Source organism: Ctenopharyngodon idella, chromosome 6 (assembly GCF_019924925.1).
Source record: "Ctenopharyngodon idella isolate HZGC_01 chromosome 6, HZGC01, whole genome shotgun sequence".
Classification (NCBI taxonomy): domain Eukaryota; kingdom Metazoa; phylum Chordata; class Actinopteri; order Cypriniformes; family Xenocyprididae; genus Ctenopharyngodon; species Ctenopharyngodon idella.
In genome coordinates this window covers 22,866,097-22,888,349 of record NC_067225.1, presented here as the reverse complement: position 1 = coordinate 22,888,349, position 22,253 = coordinate 22,866,097, and the positions used below count along the sequence as shown (strand labels likewise).

Below are 22,253 nucleotides of genomic sequence, written 5' to 3'. Positions count from 1 at the left end.
CATTTCTTTTTCAACTGTGAAACAACAGGCTGGGCCAGCGTTGCCAACTGAATAGTGCAAAAAAAAGGGAAAAAAATAGATTTCAGTGCACATGTGTGAGCTGAGAGTAAAGAGTATGTGTGATTAGAAAAATCTAGATGCATGCGTACTATGCTGATGACGCAATTAATGTCACATGCACTGTAGACATACACTTGCATAAAAACAGAAGTATACTTTAAAAAAAAGAAAGGAAAGAAAGAAGAAAAAAAAAAAAAACAGTTCAACCAAAAATTAAATGTACTCATTTGACTTTCTTTCCTCTGATGGGTTGAGGAACGAACTGAAATTTCAAAGTAAATCTTTTGTGTTGCATCATTGAATAATTATTTTCCTGTTTCTCATTGTAAAGCTGCTTTGAAACAATCTGTATTTTCTACAGATACAGGTGACTTGACTTGACTTGACTTTATGTCCAATGAAGAAAGAAATTTATACAGGTTTTGAGGGTGAGTATAATAATGGAAGAAGTTTAAATTATGGGTGAACTACTGCTTTAACTAAATCTATTCTGGGCACAACATGGCTGTAAAGCATGTCTTAATAAGGCTTGTTTATGGTTCAGGTAAAGTGAACAGGATTTCAGTTTTGCGATGGTGAGCGAGCAGGGAAGGCTGGGGGTGGGTGGGGCAGCTGGTAGAGAGACGAAATGAAAGACTGAATGAGAGAGAGAGAGATGGGGAAAAGGTGAAGAGTGACAGAGGTTTTGCTACTTTCAGGTGAGAGCACAACCTGCCTCACTGGGCTTCAGAGATAATTGGATGGCAGAAAAAAAAAAACATCTAGCCAGAGATTATTCCAGAGGAGAGTGAGATTCTCATACTATAATGACTGGAAAGAAGTTTGACTTTAATAAGACTGTAACAGTCTATGTAATGAAAGTATACGCAGTCTGGAATATTTTAATGCAAGTCCTGTCAGTGAAGAATGATCTAGATCTAGCTAGTATATTACATATATCACTTCTTTGTGATAAATCATCTTTGCTTTACCAAAACGCCTCATTAGTAACATTAGAAACAAACAAATGTCACAGTGTGGCTGAACAGCAGCTTATTTGCAATAAACTTGCATTTTACCTTCACATAAATATTTTCATAATTCTCAGAAGCTGGCTTGAGAACTGCGGTGTTTTTTTGTTTTGTTACTGCATCTTAAAAAGATTTTTCTTTTTTTACTGGCTGCAGGCACACAATTGTGTATTTCCAAAAAACGAAGTGACTTTTTCATGGATTTTCATTGAGGTCAGTTTAGAGTTTCCTTTCAATCAAATGCTCTTCATCGCTTTAGCTGCCATTTTCCATGCACTGAAATGGTCATTTAATGAGCCCCTGTGAGAAGCAGATGCGACTGTAGTAAGGAGGACAATAGCTTTATGATGCAACTTTACCGTTTCATCATTCTGAGGCAAAATTCAATCCTTCAAACATGTAAATCATTTAGGAAATATATTCTTATAAATACAAGCCCTGAGGTTTAGAGGCCATCTGAGACATAGCAAGATAACAAGAGCACTGTTGGCGTGACAACTTGAAAGTCTGAATTAATCTGTTTGGCTACAAGTTGCTCTGCTAACCTCACTAACATGAGAACTGTGAACTGTTTATCCACAAAACCTTAAAATAGCTACAAGCATTTTTTCTCTGAGAACAGCATTGCCATTAGTGGCTAAAGAAATAATCTTTTGCATAAAAACAAGTTTGTTCTCATAGTTAAAAAGCTCTGGTCGGTGAATCCGGGCTGTGTTTAGATGGCTGAACAAAAAATGCTTTCTGGCAAGAATGACAGGAGCGATTATGCATCTTCACAGCCTAACTACTGTATCATCAACAAAGAGCTATCCACTGACACTATCATTCTCATGTCATAAAAACCATTCCACACATATTGTAAACTGTGTCAGTGAGAAACAGATTGAGAGTTATTGACTCATCAGGGGTTTTTGCACTCCATAAAAAAAAAGAAAAGGAAAAATGTAAAATACTCTCCAAGTGAGATCCATTAGTTTGCGGCTTGAAATCACGCTGAAAGAACATTATTTCCCCCTTCAGCTTAGCCACATGAAAGAGCAATGAAAACCAACTTTCTAATGACACTCCCTATGACATTATCATTTAAAGACAATAGCATGTGCATCTTAAATTAGTAGGCCATCGTTAGTATGAATTTGAATAACGTTCAAATGTCGAGAAGGAAGAAACACAGACCATGGCCTTTTGCTGTAGGCATGTGGTACAATAATGAGCGTTTCTTCAACTTTAGGCACTTTCATGTACCAGAGGTTTTTTCTTAAAACAAACAGATTTCAGCTTTTCCATTTGTTACAAAGAACAATAAAATGTGGAAAAATATTTTCCATATATTCATCACTTATTTCTTTCAATGTTAAAATCCATAATAAAAACACAAATAATTACATTTTAAAACGGCACTAACTTAAATTAAGTGAAAAAAACAAACCATTTCAAATCATTATGCTAAAATTATTTATATACATTTTCACACAAATTATGACTGTCCCTTAGCCAGGGAATCATTGGTACCACTAATTAGCTAATTAACCAACTAATTAAGTTAACTAATTAATAATATATATATAAAAATGTTATATACTTAAATATTATTATTACTTAAATATTTATTTGGGATATATAAAACTAGACATAAAAGTAGACTTATCAAGCCATTTTATTAAATCAATTGATCAATTAATAAAATAAATTTGGAGCAAAAGTGCCCACAGAAAAAAACGAGTACATCAAAATGCACACATACATATATATATATATATATATATACGGTATATTATATACTAGTACACCCATGTCTGTCTGTGTATGTGGCATTATGTATTTACACAGACAGAAAGGACGATAGGCAACATTCAAGATGGGACTGAAATGGGACTGACAAGATGAAAGCTTTTCTTTTGAGATCAAGAGCAGAGAGGAAGGGAGGAAGGAGAATTATCATATAAGAAAGCGAGGAGCTGGGACCAAGCATGTCAAAACAAAGGAAGTTCCATGCAACATCTTGTCAATCCTGAGCAAGTTCTCACATATACAGACCTTCCAAAAATGCAATGTTCAGGTATTACAGTCTAAATGGATATATGTGAGATTTGATTTCACTGCAAATTTACCTCTGCTGACTTTTTTTTGCAAAACTTTTGCATTTATTCCTCAACATTAACCTGCTCATCCTCTGCACCCAGCCACTTGTTTGGGCCTTGATGCTTTTGTGCAGAGCTGGTGCTAGTGTGTGTGGGGGGGAAGGGAGAGAGAAGCTACGGATACCATTTAATGGACAGCCCAGTGAAGGAGCCCCAGAGTGGGTGAGATAATCAGGCCGAGAGTGCATGTAGGAGAAGCACAGATAATTGAGCGTAGGAGAGGGAGAGAGGGAGAGAGATGGGAAGGAAAGGTGGGGGTGATTCAGTATAGGAGAATGGACTGGAAGCGAGTGATCCTTTGCTATTGCCCATTTATGGCGGAACATGACATCTCAGAGAGGGTACAGAGCTCAAGGCTAAAGATTAATCTTCACAAGAGGAAGAGTGCATTTTTGCCCCTGGTAGAAGATTTTAGCCCATGAAAAATGCATGTTTTCGTTTTTGTGTTTAGTGTAGGTAGGAAGAAAACACCAGCTCTGGCTCACAGAAGCCTGAATACTTTAGCGAGGACAGTTCCGTTGAGTTTATGTGTGCTTAGATGCTAATTTATGCATGTGGAAAATGATGAAAGCAACATTAATGGCAAAACTACACACACATATGCATAACCAGAGTCTTTTAACACACCTGGCAATGGAAGAAAATGTATTGTCATAAATATTGTTTACCGGCCATGAAACTGGATCTTTTCTATTAATATACAGGAATATTTTTGCCTGTAATCAAGGTTTTTCTAGTTTTTTTCCTTGCATATTTGTGACAAACAGAACTAAATCATCAGCACCACAGAAAAAAAGAAAAAAAATTAACATTTTACCTGAGTTGTGAATGCGAGCTCGTAGTCTGTATTGAATGTGATGCAATAAAATCTGTGTACCGTGAAATAATAGCAAAAATCGTCTTTCTATTGAGTTGTCCTTGTGAGCTGCACATAAAAACATACATACAACACTCCTGACCAGTGCAGTCCAATTCCCAAACTAATGATGAGTCAGTTCTCTGAATGAATAGCTGAGTTATGATGAGTAGATGAGTTACTGCTTTGAATCAGTCTGACAGATCCTTCACTGAATCAAATCACTCAGATTTAACATCTGACTCACTTAACTGCATTATTTTGAAGTCATTAACAAAATGAAGACAGTTTTGAGTCAGGGTTTTAAGGAATATATATATCTATATATAATCTATGATTTCTTTTTTTATGGCTCTGATGATTTAGGGGGTGTTCACACTTGTAGTTTGGATGTCTTTGGTCCGTGTTGTGTTCATATTTCAGTTGAACCACACCAGAGTTCATCTGGGAGCTAACTGAGACCCACCTTTTCAGCGGTCTCAGTCTGCTTATTTGGTGTGCAGCAGGGTTCGGTTGACAGCATTTACACTTATTCAAATTAATCGCAAAACAGAGCAATCACACCAGAGTTTGCTTTAATCAAACCAAATCTGGCAAGTGTGAGCACACCGTGCACTAAATGCTGATGAAACAACTCTCCATCTCAATGTAAAACATGCAAAACACAAAAGTTGTATGTGACAAGCAGGGCGGGGCCAAGAGCCGTGGGAACGGAGCAAGGCCAGTGTTGTGAGTGTTGATGAGCGTCACCTTCGCACCACACTGGTCTTTGAGTCCCACGGAGGAGCGCCAGGAAGAATAAAAGGAGGAGTGACGACAGTGCAAGACGAGAGAGGACCAGGCCTGGGAAACTTATGTTGTGTTTTATGTTTATATGCGGCAGTCGTCCGTGAGGGGCTGCCGCTTTACTTTCGTTTTGTTGTTTATGTTTATTTTCTCATTAAAGTTATGTTGATTAAAGTTATGTTGGTTAGCTGGTTTCTGCCTCCTTCTTCCCTGAGCCTTTCACGTTGTTACATTGTGATTCTAAAAAATAGTTTGTCATATTTTTGTTTTGGTGGCCAAACCTGTGTGAACTTCCCTAAAGTTCACACAGGTGTCCTATCAGAGCAGATATATAGTTCATCACATTAACTATGGACAAAGTGCCCAAATATAAATATTAACATTTTTATTTTAAACTTAATGAATTATCTAATTAAAATTTTAAAAATGATTATATGTCAATTTTTCTCTCTCTCTCTCTATATATACACATATGCACATACACATACACAAAGACATTTTAGTAATATTAGTTTTTTATATTATATGTAAAACACAAAAATTTAGATTTTTTTCCTCATATTTTTTGTTATGAGGAACATTTCACATATGTGTTTCCACATAGGGATCTGGAGAAGGAAAAAAAAATTGTACCGGCCAACTGGCATTCAAGTTTGCTTTACTTGCTTCGCAAGGCCATTTTTTTTACCTTGCAATTGGCACTTGATAAGTGTTAATTTGGAACCCTGCGCAGCTGAATACTTGGGCATATCTCTAGTGAGTGATAAAATTAATGTGCAATATGTAAATGTATATTTATACATGATACCTGTACAAATCCATCTGTGCGATATGCAAATTCAGTATTTTTAACTTTTATTTGACATTTCTATATCTTTATATTCATACTAGCTCTACAGATACCCATCTGCTCTACACATACTCATTCTCTGCTTCACATACCTATATATAGCAACTCTCTGTAGACATACCACTCATATTAATATAATCTTGCTTGTATTACTCTGTAAATATATTTTTTCTTCTGTAAACCAGCCTGCAAGTACTTCAAGCTGTTATCAATTCAAATTCCTTGTGTGGAGGAACTTCAACCAAAACTCATTCTGATTCTGATTCTAAAACATGCATATATACATTGAAACTAAAATAATTAAGGCTGAGAGACATCGATTTTACAAGGAATCTTCCACAGAGTATTACAGGGTTCATCCATTGGTGCATAAGTACTAAAAAGAGAGCAACGCAGTGAAACACAGCAGAAGGCTTTTCTGTGATGTACAATTAAACCGATTCACTGTATGCCCCTGAATGCGAGATCAAAGCAGAGCGCATCAGTATGCAGAACAGGGTGCAGTATTGATTTTTGAGCTATTCCGAGGGCTCATGTAAACACAGGATCATTTAGACTGGGGATGTCTTCCACAAAAGCACACATGAGACTCCAGTTGAACCATATTGAATACAAGCATTATTGCACTAGCCATGCCTGTTTAGAATCTAGAGGTCAAGAAAGATTTATGACATGCCACGCGCTTATCATCCACAACCAGAAATGGTGCCGTTTTTTCATAACACGAAGCAAAATGAAGGTCAGGTAGCACCACATCACGTCTATACGAGAGGTCTCTCCCTCCGTTGATCTCAGCCTTCCTGATGCAGCATAAATCTGATAAGTGCACCTGAAAGAATCGCTAAACAGGATTATTCCCCGATAGGCCACTATGCCCCATGCGGTCCATTCTGAGAGAGTTCACGGAGTGCCATGAGACCACAAGCCTGAAGGATTAAACAAATAAAAAAGACGAATATGTGGACAGCAGCTGAATGACAGCTAGGTAAGCTAAAAAATCTGAACTCATTAATATTGAACTTTGGAGGGACAAGGTGAATTTTAATACCAAATATAATACCAAATCCCACGGCAAGCCTGAAGCATTCTGTGCCCTTCATGTGGGACATACCAGGTCCAACCATTACACTTCATTTTTAATTGGAATACATCATATACATATGTCTCTTTTGTTCACTAAGACTGCATTTATTTGATCAAAAATACTGCATAAAAGTAATATTGTACAGTAATATTATTACAATTTTACATAAATTTTACATAACTGTTTTCTATTTTAATATATTTAAATATAATTTATTCCCGCGATGACAAAGCAGAATGTTCAGTAACCATTACTTCATTTGTCAGTGTCACATGATCCTTCAGAAATCAGTCTCATATGGTGATTTTTTGCTCAAGAAATATTTCTTATTATTATCAATATCAAATAAATGTGCACTGCTTAATATTTTTCTGGAAACTATGATACATTTTCTTTTGGGATTCTTTGAAGAACAGAAGGATTAAAAGAACAGCATTTATTTGAAAATGTATAAGTCTTTTTTGTCACTTTTGATCAATGAAATGTTATTGATCTTGATACAGCTCAGCGTAAATGAGTATACCCCCTTTGAAAAGTAACATTTTAAACAATATCTCAAAGAACACAAAAACAACTTCCAAAATATTGACAAGACTAAGTTTAATATAACATCTGTTTAACTTATAACATGAAAGTAAGGTTAATAACATAACTTAGATTACACATTTTTCAGTTTTACTCAAATTACGGTGATGCAAAAATGAGTACACCCCACAACAAAAACTACTACATCTAGTACTTTGTATATCCTCCATGATTTTTAATGACAGCACCAAGTCTTCTAGGCATGGAATGTTTAAGTTGGTGACATTTTGCAACATCTATCTTTTTCCATTCTTCAAGAATGCCCTTTTAGAGACTGGATGCTGGATGGAGAGTGATGCTCAACTTGTCTCTTCAGAATTCCCCATAGGTGTTCGATTGGGTTCAGATCAGGAGCCACTGAATCACTTTCACCCTGTTCTTCTTCAGAAATCCAACAGTGGCCTTAGATGTGTGTTTAGGATCATTGTCATGTTGGAAAAGTGTACGACGACCAAGGGCACGGAGTGATGGTAGCATCTTCTCTTTCAGTATAGAGCAGTACATCTGTGAATACATGATGCCATCAATGAAATGCAGCTCCCTGACACCAGCAGCACTCATGCAGCCCCACATAAGGACACTGCCACCACCATGTTTCACTGTAGGCACCATGCATTTTTCTTTGTATTCCTCACCTTTGCGATGCCATACAGTTTTAAAGCCATCAGTTCCAAAAACATTTATCTTGGTCTCATCACTGCAGAGTATAGAGTCCCAGTAGTCTTCATCTTTGTCAGCATGGGCCCTGGCAAACTCTAGGCAGGCTTCTTTGTGCCTGGGCTTTAGGAGAGGCTTCTTTCGTGGACAGCACCCATGCATGCCATTCTTCTGCAGTGTACGCCGTATTGTGTCACGGGAAACAGTCACCCCAGTTTGGCTTTCTACTTCTTTAGATAACTGCAGTGAACTTGCATGCTGATTTTCTTCAACCCTTCTCATCAGAAGACGCTCCTGTCGAGGTGTTAACTTCCGTGGATGACCTGGACGTCTCTCTGTGAGAGGGTTGCAGTTCCATCTTTTTTAAATTTTTGTACCACTTTTGCTACAGTATTCTGACTGATAAGTAAAGCTTTGCTGATCTTCTTGTAGCCTTTACCTTTCTGGTGTAAAGAAATAATTTTCTTTCTCAGGTCTTGTGACATTTCTCTTCCATGTGGTGCCATTGCTGACAGCATGAAATGGGAAGGGATTTTAACACCCTTTTATAGTCAACTGCCTGCTGGACACCTGTGTAATGAATAATTAGACTCACCTATGGTTGAATTTTTGTTAAATTAGACATCTGTAGTCTAAAATTTAGCTCTGCTCCAGAGACTTTCAGTGGGGTGTACTCATTTTCGCATCACCCTAATTTGAGTAAAACCGAAAATTTTTATTAAAGTTATATTATTAACCTTACTTTCATGTTATAAGTTAAACAGATGTTATATAAAGCTTAGTCTTGTCATCATTTTGGAAATTGTTTTTGTGTTTATTGAGATATTGTTTAAAATGTTACTTTTCAAAGGGGGTGTACTCATTTACGCTGAGCACTGTATATATGTATGTATATATATTGTGAAAAATTCTGTAGTGAAAAAGTGAAAAACAAATGATAACATCCTTAGACTGAAATGACTGACCATCTTGACAAACCTGATGACATGAATCTTGTACACTCTGGACTAGATTCTCATTAAAGTATTACATCAGAGTGACAATGATAATTATTCATTTCTTACAAAAAATAATTGACACATGGGAGTAAATTATGTGATGCTGGACAATTAGTATTTAGCGAAGGAGTTGCCCCAACATGTCATCTTTTATAGCACATTATCAATTCAACATTTTTGACAGCATTTACCAATGTAATTAAAACATGCTAAAGGGACAGATCATTCAAAAATGAAAATACTTTCATCATCAACTCACACCCTCAAAAAGTACCAATAAGTACCATGTCATTCATGTGCTGCATTCCAAATCCTTTAGAGCCATATGATAGCTTTATATAAGGAACAAATCGAAATGTAAAATGTCATATACTGATAATCATAGTACTTTTTGTCCTTTAGGAGCTTGACAGACACTGGTCATCATCCACTTTTGTATGAAAAAGTTGTATAAAAAGAAACTAATTTTGTATTCCACAGAAATATATCATTCGTGTAACATGAGGATGGGTAGATGATGTCAAAAAGTTTTAATGGCTATAAGTGAAAGTCTCATTTAAAGAGTTCTAGGCAAGCCTGGCACACTATAAAACACTACAAGAGGAGATTCCACATGTGTGGGACCTCGCCACAAAAATAGAGCGTTTCTGCAAGGCATAGATAAAACGGGAGGATAAATGACTTGGATTTAAGTGCTTAAGAGGCACTTTTTCAGTTAAGAAAAAGTCTTCAGAAAGTTTAAGAGTATTAAAGTAAGTAAATAAATAAAAAAAAGTAGATTAATTTGAGCTCAAGAGGCCTAGATGCATGAAATTATACACTACAGTACCGTTATACACTTTATATTCATCAGAAAATCAGAAAAAAAAAAAAAAAAAAACCTTTTAAAACTTTTTTTCCTGGGCACCAAATAACTATTAAAATTATTTCTGAAGGATCAGATGAGTAATATCTGCTGACAATTCAGCTTTGCCATTCACAAGAATAAATTAAATTTTAAAATATATTAAAAAAGTAAACAGTTATTTTAAATTATAATAATATTTCACAATATTACTGTTTTTACTGTATTTTTTATTAAATAAATTCAGCCTTGGTAAGCATAAAAGACTTCTTTCAAAAACATTAAAATAATCATACTGACCAAACTTTTGAATGGTAGTGTATATAATCTTTTACTGCTTTTGATACTTCAACTATTCCATTTCTTTGTTTTTGTAAAAAAAGAAAAAAAGAAATAGGACAATATCTCTGCCATAAAATAGCTGAGATATTCTTCATTGATTGATTGGATGATTAGCTGGTCAAGGAAGTTAAGAAACTTTTTGAGGACACTAAAACACCAGTATATCATGCTAAACTCTTTGACCATGCCTATAAAAGCAGCACAACCAGAAATAAAATGGCGCAGTGCATTTATTTTGAAAACACAGCCCTGACATAAAAATGTAGGCATGGACAACTAAAAATAAAACCTAAATATGGATTAGAAAAATATTATATCTTCACAATTTCATAACAGAACACATTTGAGGTAAACAACCTAATTATAACCATTTCCATTCTAAGCAAGCACATGTCCATAGGCAATAACTCTCTCTCTCTCTCACGCTGATGCTCATTTTGGTCAAAAAGGCACAGTGTTTGCAATAATAATCAGTATTCATGCACCATGCATGCTTGGCATATGTTCTGCCATATGCTTGGAATCCACTGCAAGGATTCGGTACGCAGCGTTGTAACAGTTCACAAGAAAAATACTGACAACACTATTCCATCACGTTTGCCAGATTAGTTCACATTGGAGATAAAATGTGAAAGTTTCATTTGTGATGCTGAAAAGAAGTATCTTGATCTGCTGACAGCGGTAATTGCTTTGTTTTGTAGACACAAAAAATTAGGGATGTGAGTCTCAGAGGAAGAAAAAAAAGCAATGTCAAACTAATGACATCCAACTAATAACCTCATTTGTTGATATGGTGAATGAGACACAGTTGGGCAGAATGTCAGAGCTATAGTTATGCTCTTAAACATGATTAAGCCCTGTAACTAAGCTCATTTGGAGGTATGAAGAATAGGATCATGAGAAGACAATTGAATGTGGACAAAGTGTCAAATTGAGATCCTCAAAAAGCTCTCTGTGAAAAGATTATTTGTTAAATATTTCACTTTGGATTTCTTTTTTTGTAAAAGTGCTAAATCTACTATACAGGAATCAGGTTATGATTATATACTGTATATATACCTATAGGTTACCTCAATGTACAGAAACAAAAAGTCCATTCATTTAAGGTTGCACTTTCTCTAAAGAACAACTTCAGGACAATCTATGTGACAAAACATCAAGGGAAACATAAATCATAACTTCAGTCTTGGGGCCTGGGCTCTCAATATTTTTTTTAAATGAAGCACACTCTATTTCACCAAATAAATCTTGTATGAATCCCAATAGCACAAATACTTCATAAATCTCACTTTGTGTGGAAGCTGTCTGAACTATTTCTCAGAATGGTTACCGATAAGAGACAGGTTGGTTTTCAGTGGAATCAAAAGCTTGTCTGAATGTAGCTGCTATTTCAGCCAACATGCAGAGAAACACAAAAGTATTGGCAGTGTGTTTGGAGAAAAGTGCATACTGTGTGTGAACTAGGGATTGATTTTCACAGTCAATTATAGCCATTTTTAGAGCAGTTGTAAATGTGTAAAGAAAGGCCAAAATGTTTCAAAATGATGCAAAAGAACTATGAACAGGTATTGACAAGCATCTGGTCAGGAAAGATCTAACATCTCCTCCTGTTTCCATTCCATTCAAGTATGAAATATCTCACACATACAAAGTAAAGAATGGATTTAATAACTATTGAGCAATGATTTAATTTTATACACATACAGGGAAGACTGGGGCTAATAGTCACACTTTTTACATGAGGGTGGGTCCAATTTTTTGTGCAGACATACAAAAAGCTATTAAACTTAAATTAAATTCCGCCATAATTGGCCAGGATAGAAAAAAAAGTCATTTTTGTGACAACATGCCCCTATTAAGCAAGCTGTCACAATATAACCTACCATTTAAAAGCCTAATATAGGCAAAATCTAATCAATAAAACAATTATGAAAAACAAAATGGTCAATAATTATTGTAATTAATAAATTACAACTTACAAGTATGTAACACCTGACATTTACAAGAAAACCCTCGTCAAAAAACAATTACCTCGGTCTTCCCTTATACATACTCATATACATTTCTATATATCATTGCATTTGCATACCGTATGTATTGCTTCTTTCTGAATACCCATAATCCAACCCTCCTGTGAAGAGATGTCAAAACATAATTAGCATTTATTAATTCATGTATAGTCTTTGTCAAATAAGTAGTGCACCTGTTGTGAGGAATTTAAACTATCCTCTCTCGGCCAAGTCGCTCAACTAGGACATCACAAAATTAACTAGAAATACAATTTGGAACTTGGAACAAAACAAGAACAGTGGGACGTCGAGACAGTTTATCTCAGCGATTGATACTGCCGCTACTGCAGTGGACCATGAAATTGTCATTTGTTCTGCAAGCGTTGCATCAAATGAAAGTTAAGGGCTACACACTGGCAAAGGTCTAAACTCTGGCAGTGAGAGGACCCCATGGCTAATTATATCCATTCCACACAAATGGTATACCTGCTAATACAGTGGCATATCTCTAGAATGGAGTATGAAAATGCATTAAGATCTGTAACGTTGAATGATACTCATTGTGGTTACTAAGAAAAGGTCATGCAATACAACACATCACACACACACTGTTAGTGTGTGCATTGTGTCCATGTATGTCAGAGTTTATGTGCTAAAGAGAAAGCATAAGGGGAAGTAATGTATCCCATTTCAGAGATTACATTTTCACACTGGCTTTCAAAAGACGTGTCTTAAAAGAATAGTTCAACCAAAAATAAAAATGAATGTTATCATTTATTCACATTCATATTGGTCCAAATTCCAATTACTTTCTTTATTCTGTGGAACACAAAAGGAGAAATTTTGAAGAATCTACTGGTTGTTCTAAATGTAAAAACACCTGAAATGTCTCATTTTTATGAACTGGATCATTTACACTGATTCATTTACTTTAGTTTGTCCCTCACACAAAGCTATTGGAGGCTTTAGAAGACATATGATATGTTAAATGGGAAGGGAAATGTTAAAATTTTATGTTATTTCATCTAAATAAAAAAATAAAAAAACACTTAAAAACTAAAATCAGTCATTTTAAATACTACAAGTACACTGTAAACCCTAATGCTCAAAATACTTAATTGTTTTGAGTAGGACAAACTTAAATTTAACAAATTAGTTCAGTTAAATTAACTGTAATGAGTATTTAGAACTTTCTTTTTCTTTTGAGTTCACAGAACTGATATATTTTAGGTAAACTGAACTGTTTTATTGTTTTGAGTTGTATGAAATCATTTCTTTTTAATTTAGACTAACTTAAGTTTAATTGAAACTGGGCTGGGATTTCTATTTCCCAGCATGCTTTGCCCATGGCACTCGAAAGGGAGAGTAAATGCTAAAATTAAGTGTTATATAATGTTTTTTGTGCAAAATTAATGGATAAGGGAGATTTAGTAGTGATTAATGATTTGTGCTAATTTAGAAGAGTTTCTGTTAATGTGGGTTTTTGGAGAGTTACCATCATGGTGACAAGTAGTGCATGTGGCTTGGTTTGAGAGCAGGTAAGTTACAGTACATGTTTTAAGTTGCTGTACTCAAGTTGCTGTGCTATTGTTAACATGTTAGCAAATTAGCAAGTTGGCGTTTTCTGAATTTTCTTATTAGGGTTTACAGTGAAGTAAATAACTCATTTGATTTGGACGACCTTAAAATAAAAAAGTTAATTAACTAAATATTTTATGTTAATTGCTATCAAAGTGTATGAGTTAGCTAACTCAGTACTTCAAGTTAAGAGCAATTATCATGCGTGAGTACTACAAACTCAAAACTTGATTGTTCTGCTCACTTAAAATTGGGAACATTATAACTCAAAAAATTTGATGTAACTAATTACCTCAAATTCTTTGAGTTAGCCCAAATTATTCAGGTTTACAGTGTACCGTACAGTATGAAAAATGGATATTATTATTATTGATTAAATTTAACAGTAGCTGCATAATCTGATTGTAATCGGACTAGTTGCACAGTCAGAATAAAAAAAGTTACATGTAACCATGTCAATTGGAATGAATTGGCCGAATCCGATTTAAATTTCATTCGGTTTGTAAGTGGTAGAAAAGTAAACCTTTTCTAATCTGTTCCACTTGATAAGATTGAAAACCGAATCCAGAATGTTATGCGCATACGCAATGACGCAGAAATGGTGTAATGACGTATGACGCACATAAACACTATGTTCGGATACATCAATCGGAATGATTTCATTCCCATTTAAACAAAAGGTGTCCATGTAAACATAGCTAGTGTTAATAAATTAATGATTTTAAAGAAAACTAAGTGAACATTAGATGATGGCAAGGGTAATCCAAATGTGAAAATAGCAATAGAAATGAGCATGCAGAATTAAATATATCAGGTGATTTATATCCAACAACGGTCAGTGCAATTCTTTGGAAATTTTTCCTTTTGTGATATAAGAAAGAAAAAATGCCATATGTGTTTGAAACAACATGAAGGTGAGTAAATAATGACAGAATTGTCTTTTTTGGGTGAACTATCCCTTTAATACACACAACACCCCCCTCCCCCCCAACACACACTCCACGTTCCCCCAGTAAGAGAATATCATGGTCTGTGATTTCAGTAAGGAGCACAACAGTGAAAACACAGCGACGCTATAGATAGTGAGAGACGTTTAGAGACGGCGGAATCAGTTGCTGCTCAGGAAGAGAAAATGGCAGACAACAAATAAAAGAGAGAAGTCGAGGAGGCGTATTATCAATATCCCGCCCTTCATGCAGTCGCACTAAAGCAGAGAATGAGGAAGCCAGAGAGAAGCAGTCAGCGTTTAGGAAAGCCACTCGCCCCAGCGCTACACATGACAGTGCCCACCATAACGCCACAGTGCTCGCTCAGAGGGGTGTCAGTGCTGTACTGTGCAATGCCACAAGTTAAAGAAATAAAACACAAAGAAACACAAAGAAATAAAGTGAAAATTTAGGGCTGTCAATTAAACAGTTTTTTAATTTAAAGTGATTAATTATAAAGAAAATAACGCAATGAAAAAAAAATGCTTCTTTTGTGAACGGCCCTAACATGTTGTAGTTGATCTACTTTTTAGTAATGTTTAATTTGCTAACAAATCATTATTTTGATTTGGATCTTTTGTAAAAGATTTAATTGAACTGGTTCACAAATCTGAATCAGTCCAGGTGGTTCTCGAGTCTACAACTCATTGAACTGAGAACCATCTGTTTTGGACATATCAGACTCAAAATGATCCAGGTAAAATGCTCGCCAACTCGTAATGAGAGAACCAATGAGTGAGCTGAAAGTACGAGCATCTGGAGTAAGCAATTTAAAGGGTTACTTCACCCAAAAATGAAAATAATGTCATTTATTACTCACCCTCATGTCATTCTACACCCGTTCTGACATCTTCAGAACACAAATAAAGATATTTTTGATGAAATCCAATGGCTCAGTGAGGCCTCTATTGCCAGCAATGTCACCGAACTTCTCAAGATCCAGAAAGGTACTCAAAACATATTTAAAACAGTTCATGTGAGTACAGTGGTTCTACCTTAATATTATACCGAATCAGTGATTTGGATTGCGTATCAAACTGCCAAACAGCTGAAATTACGTGACTTTGGTGCTCCGAACAACTGATTCGAAACAAAAGATTCGTAAAGCTTCGAAGAAGTGTTTTGAAATCGGCCATCACTAGATATTGTTGAAAAGTCGTTATTTTGTTTTTTGGCACACAAAAAGTATTCTCATCGCTTTATAATATTAAGGTTGAACCACTGTACTCACATGAATTGTTTTAAATATGTTTTGAGTACCTTTCTGGATCTTGAGAGGTTTGGTGACATTGCTGGCAATAGAGGCCTCACTGAGCCATCTGATTTCATCAAAAATATCTTAATTTGTGTTCCGAAGATAAACGAAGGTCTTACGGGTGTAGAACGACATGAGGGTGAGTAATAAATGACATAATTTTCATTTTTGGGTGAACTAACCCTTTAAACAGCCAAAACTGTTAAAAAATAATATATACTAGAAATTTAAACTACCACTCAAAAGTTTAGGGTCTATAAGACTTTTTTTTTTCTTTTTTAGAAAATAATACTTTTATTCAGCAAGGATGCATTCAATTGATCAAAAGTGACAGTAAACACATTTATAATATAAAAGATTTCTACTGTATTTAAAATAAATGCTGTTCTTTTGAACTTTCTGTTCATTAAAGAATCCTAATAACAGTTTTATTGTTTCCACAATAATATTAATCAGCGCAATGGTTTTCAACACTGTTAATAATAAGAAATGTTTCTTGAGCACCATTATAGCTGCTAAAAGTTCAGATTTTACCATTATAGGATTCAATTACATTTTAAAATATATTAAAATAGAAAACAGTTATTTAAAATTGTAATAATGTTTCACAATACTGTATACAGCCTTGGAGAACATAAGAGACTTATTTAAAAAACATTTAAGAATTTTACAGACCCCAAACTTTTGAATGGTTGTGTTGGTTTAATAAATAGCGTTGTAATAAAATACATAAAAACATTATATGTAAATAAAATGTATCATTGTTTAATGTAAATGCAAATCTATATTTAGGTTCTAAACTACTTTTTTAGGAGCTGAATCATGGCTACAACTACCTTTTCAGCAAACATTCATATGTGATGAATTAATCAACATATAATGTGATTAATTTGATTAAAAACCAAAAAGCAAACAAACAACCGATTGACAGCCCTAGAAAAAAAAAATTAAAGTGACGACACACAAAGCTGAACGCCAGCAGGCATCCTGGCCAATCGAGAGAAGAAGAAATTGCAATGAGGAAGAGGTCATTTTTGGTTAGTGCAGCATTTCGGATCCCTTACTGAGCTGCGAACAGCATGTGACATATACTGACCTGGACTTGAGACAGCACTAGTTGTTGTGGGTTCAATAATTGCTACAGGAAAAGAAGGGGAGAGGGAAAAGAGGACATTTATATATTATTAACACAATGAAGACCCAAAAGAAGGGAAAAGAGAACAAAAACATGCAAAGACTGAAGAGTGGGGTGTGAAAACGCTTCTGTGGTCAGCGGGCAATAAAAGGGCCCTTTCAACCACAAAATAAAACAAATCCCATGCTGAGGTTGATCATCTTGATCAAAACGTAACGTTCAATCATGTTTTGTTCGGTCTTTATGTTCAGAAGGGTTTTGACGGAGTCGGTTTCAAATCATATTATGATCGCTGATCTTTGATACTCCAAATTAGAAGCTTCTGAGCATCACTCAATTCAATGGACTGGAATGAAGCTCAGTTCAATTAACACATGAAATTAAATTTGCACCTAGCAGACAGTCATTTAATCATGACGATGTAATATAGTTTTCATATTATTAATAGATATCATACTCTCAATTGCCCCAGCTCCCTTTTTGGGAAATGTTAAAAGCAGGACTTTAATGTCAATCCATTTTTAATCTCATATAGGCTCAATATTTTCCAGTGAGTTACTTAACTGATGGTAATTAAAACTTAACTGGGGGGATACGTCTAGATCTGGGGGAGATATACAGAAACACTTCTGTTATCACATTTTCCATCTGCTGATGAAAAAAAAAGTAAATTATAAAAAATATAAAATGGATCCATGCCCAATGAAAGCAAAAGTATTTGGACACTTAAAAAGGTGTGAATGTCATTGCATTACACAAAATATCAAACCAAGTGGTATCTGCAAACAAAAGTGGTTAACTTTATTTTTCCTAGCCATTTTTGCTATTCTTGTTAACCAGCTGGTCATTTTTAGTGGATGTATGAAGTCAAATCTCCCTAAGTTCACACAAATGCTCTTGTAGAGTAACCAGAGTTGTAGTTCATCACATTAACTATGGACATGTTGGACTAAAGGTCACACAAGGTTTCAAGCATTTAAAAAAATACTTCTAACAGATCTCTAATAAAAATTCAATTGTTAAAATATACCATTCCTGCAACAACGCATAATGCATAACGTGCAGCTTTGAAGTTTGCATTCTTTGTATTGAGCCAAGACATAAATTCATCAGTTTAGATCTTCTACTTGCGTTATGCGAACTCATAGGTCAGAGTTCACCAAACTTAGACTTCGACACACATCAAAAGGTGAAATTCTCTGCATGTGCTTGCATTTCCAGTCTCCCACATTCACATGCACTTGAATGGAGGTGAGTGAATCACAAACTCTAGCCTGACTGCACCTTAAAGGGTTAGTTTACCCATTAAAGGGTTAGTTCACCCAAAAATGAAAATTCTGTCATTAATTACTCACCCTCATGCCGTTCCACACCTGTAAAGGTGATGATACACAGGGTAACTTTTTGAGGAATGTTGATGGGCAATGTTGCCGTCAACTGGCAACTTGGTGAGACTAATTATGGCAACGGACAGTTGGCAGCAACCAATCTGAGAGGAGCAAATCTATTGCCAACCAAATAAATACTTTATTATTAAACACTTAGGCACTTAATTTCAACTTTTCAAATATTTTCTTCATTTGTATTAATTATAAATGCCTTTCCGATCTGATTTGTGATGGGAAAAGGGAGATAAGCGAGTTTGGCAAAAGATGGATTCAAACCCGGGTTAATCGCGTCAAAAGCTACTTTCAAATACCATACGCCCTACGCCATTGCAGACGTTAAACAGAATGTTTTTTTTTAGTATTTAACTGAAACATTTGATGGCTAAATTACAGCCTACGTACATTAAACTTGACAACTGTTGGTACTTTAAGCATTAAATGAGGTAAATTCCCTGTTTTGGGTTGACACAGTATCAGCGTAAAAATATATAAGGTCACGCTCCTTTTCTTCGCTCCCCTGCTGCTGAGATGCCACCATCTTGTTTGATTTTTTTCCGAAATCTCCAAGCCGGTCACGTGATTGGCTGCTAGCATTTTGATTGGAGGATCTCAAAAAATTGCCCACGACCGATCTAAAGTATCCAGATAGAAATTTGTTGCTTATTCTCAATGGGAAAGTCCCCAAGCAACATTGCTCAAAAAGTTGTCCCGTGTATCATCACCTTAAGACTTTTGTTCATCTTCAGAACACAAATGAAGATCTTTTTGATGAAATCTGAGAGCTTTCAGTCCCTCCATAGACAGCTACGCAACTAAAACTTTGACGCTTCAATAAGTTCATGAAGAGATCGTAAAACTAATCCATATGAATTGACCGGTTTAGTCCAAATTTTCTGAAGAGACACGATCGCTTTATACAGTATGATGAACATACTGAATTCAGGCTTTTATTCACATATAAACATTCATCAACTCACACATCAGTAAACGGAAACTCAAGCATGTTTGCTTGACTTGTGCGAGAACCAAAGAGGTTCATTCTTGTGTTACGCAGCACGTTTGAGTTTCCGCAATAGGTTTGTTCTAGCGCATCAAGCAGGTTCGGTTGAGCTTCTGTTTATGTTCGCTGATCAATGTTTATATGTGAATAAAAGCCTAAATTAAATCTGTTCAACTATCAGATGGGTGAACTATCCCTTTTAATGAGTATTCTGAGTATTCCGAACTGGTATGACTTTCTTTTTTCTGCAGAACACAAAAGAAGATATTCTGAATAATATCTGTAACCAAACAGTTTTGGTTACCAATCGACCAATTGACATTGTATGGAGGAAAAAAATCCCATTTCTCAAAATTTCTCCTTTTATGGTCCACAGAAGAAAGAAAAGCATACAGGTTTGGAACGACTTGACTGTGAGTAAATGATTACAGAATTTTCATTTTTGGAACACAAAAGAAGATTTCTCAGGTTTTTTTTTTTCTCCATATAATGAAAGTCATAAGGGTCCAATGTAACCCAATATAAACCAATGAGCCCCAATGTTCTTCAAAATCTATTCTTTTGTTTCGCAGATGAAAGAAATGCATATACTGTAGGTTTGGAACAATGAATAAATTATGACAAAATTTTTATTTTTGAAAGAACTATCCCTTTATGTCACCAGAAATTGAACAGTCTATCTATTATTTATAGTTTAAAACCAAGCAAACTTCCTTTTGTGAAAAGTTTTTCTGAAAAAAAGGTCTTTGTGCTATTTTTCTTTAAACAAATTTCCACTTGGTTCAATTTTTTGTTATCTCATGCAGTGGCATTCAAATACTAAAAGCAACCAAATACTTTTTTGGTGTATTTCTGCTCACCTTATCAACTTTTAATGAGCTTTTATCAATAAAATTACATGAATAACAAATTATGACAACATATACAAGTGGTTGCGTGACAGACACTGATCATTTGTTTTTAAAAAGGAAAACAAAAAAGATTCAGGCCACAATCAAAACATCTAGACATTATCATTCCCTTCCAAGATCCTTTGTGACAGTAGAAATGAACCGAACATGAAAAAAAGTCATAATCTGTGCTTTCTCTTTTGTTGTTCAAATCAACATTACAGTGACTCCATACAGTAACAGTGACTTTGTGATTAAGGGGTGTAATGACCTCAACAGAGGCTTCTCTCTGGTAAGCCCTTTGCTAAATTGAGAGCCCTGGAGTTGAAATCACAGCGCCTAGAGACAGTTCACATCATTACTGTTCGCAGGTTCAGGGGCAGGGTTGAGACAGTGTGTGTGTATGAAGCAAAAACACAGGCGATGTGTGTTACCGCTTTCAGGTGATGTTCATGTTAAGCGCACAGGCATGCAACCTGGAGCAATCATCACCACTGACAGCACAATGCACACTTTGGGAATAAACTGACATTTCACTGTAAATCAGAGAAAGGGTATAAAACCAGAGAAGGCAAAGGCAAAAGTGGAGTCACGTTTTACTGAAAGATTATGAACAAACACAGTTATTTATTCATAGATCTATTGCTGTACATAGATACATACATCCTTGGTTTGTACATCCAGGAGTTTCTTTCTACTTTCTAACTTTGGCCCTGTGGAATTTCAGAAATTAAAATCCCCTAAAACACACTTTCACTAGTTTATGTACTTTGTCCATTAAAAATGTCCAACAGTGTATACATACACCACAGGAAAATTCTTTCATTTTAATTTAAAATTTTAATTGAGTTATTACGACGAAATAACGAGATATATCGAAATAATGACTTATGTCAAAATAACGACTTAATATCTCGAAATAACGACTTGATATCTCAAAATAACGACTTATTATGACGTAATAATGACTTATGTCGAAATAACGACTTAATATCTCGAAATAACGACTTAATATCTCGAAATAACGAAATAAGTTTTCTTTTTTTTCCCTCCCCACCATAAGTTTTCTTTTATTTTTTTCCCCCAACATGCGGTTCAGTGCTTCCGTAATTTTTCACCACATCTCAACGCCCAATTTATTTTATAGGGGAAATTACAGTTAATTTTTTTTCTTTGGTAATTGGACAAGCAGTTGGGAAAAAGAATGGATGGATATTTTTGTTATAAAATGGCCAACAACGTTGTCCTGCTAAGGCTAATATTAGCTAGCATTTTATGTTTCATGCACATACACACAATTACAATTATTTTTATACATAATTTGACAAAATTACAAATGACAGACAATAAAAAAAGTCATATTTACCTTACGCATACCTCAAACATGCTCTTCAATGACACTGTTGTCTCCTGGGTACAAAACTAGTACACTAACTTTAGAATTATAGCTTACGTGATTATAGATTATGTGCCATAGCTGTAATTTTTGTAAAAAAAAAAAAAAAAAAAAATCATATCTAAATCAATTATTTCACATTTTGTTTAGATTGTCATAGTTCTAATTATGTAGAATATAACATTATTTTTCATATTGACTTTCCTAGATTTCAGAGTGTAAGATACATAAATAACTACATAACTAAATAATCAGGAATTTCCTTGTTTCTTTAAAACATCTAAATCTTTAGTATTGATACTTTAGTATCTGGGTACAAATACCTGGCTTCCTTTCAGATATTTTAATCATTAATATTTTGTTTAATGTTTAAAGGTGCAATGTGTAAAATTTCGGAGGATCT

General features: G+C 35.0%; 1 protein-coding gene across 7 annotated transcripts in view; it reads right to left on the bottom strand.

The window, feature by feature from the left end:
* Window positions 1–22,253, bottom strand: part of negr1 (neuronal growth regulator 1) — a 182,227-nt gene that overhangs the window by 74,442 nt on the left and 85,532 nt on the right. The window contains exons 7-8 of one of the 7 annotated variants that reach the window (XM_051897969.1): window positions 17,138–17,179; window positions 12,303–12,344 (exon numbers count right to left, since the gene is read on the bottom strand). The exons of 5 other annotated variants lie outside the window; for them this stretch is intronic. In XM_051897969.1, the coding sequence (XP_051753929.1) occupies window positions 12,303–12,344; window positions 17,138–17,179 (84 nt within the window). The remainder of the gene's footprint in view (window positions 1–12,302; window positions 12,345–17,137; window positions 17,180–22,253) is intronic. One more of the 7 variants, XM_051897970.1, reaches the window with a different exon arrangement.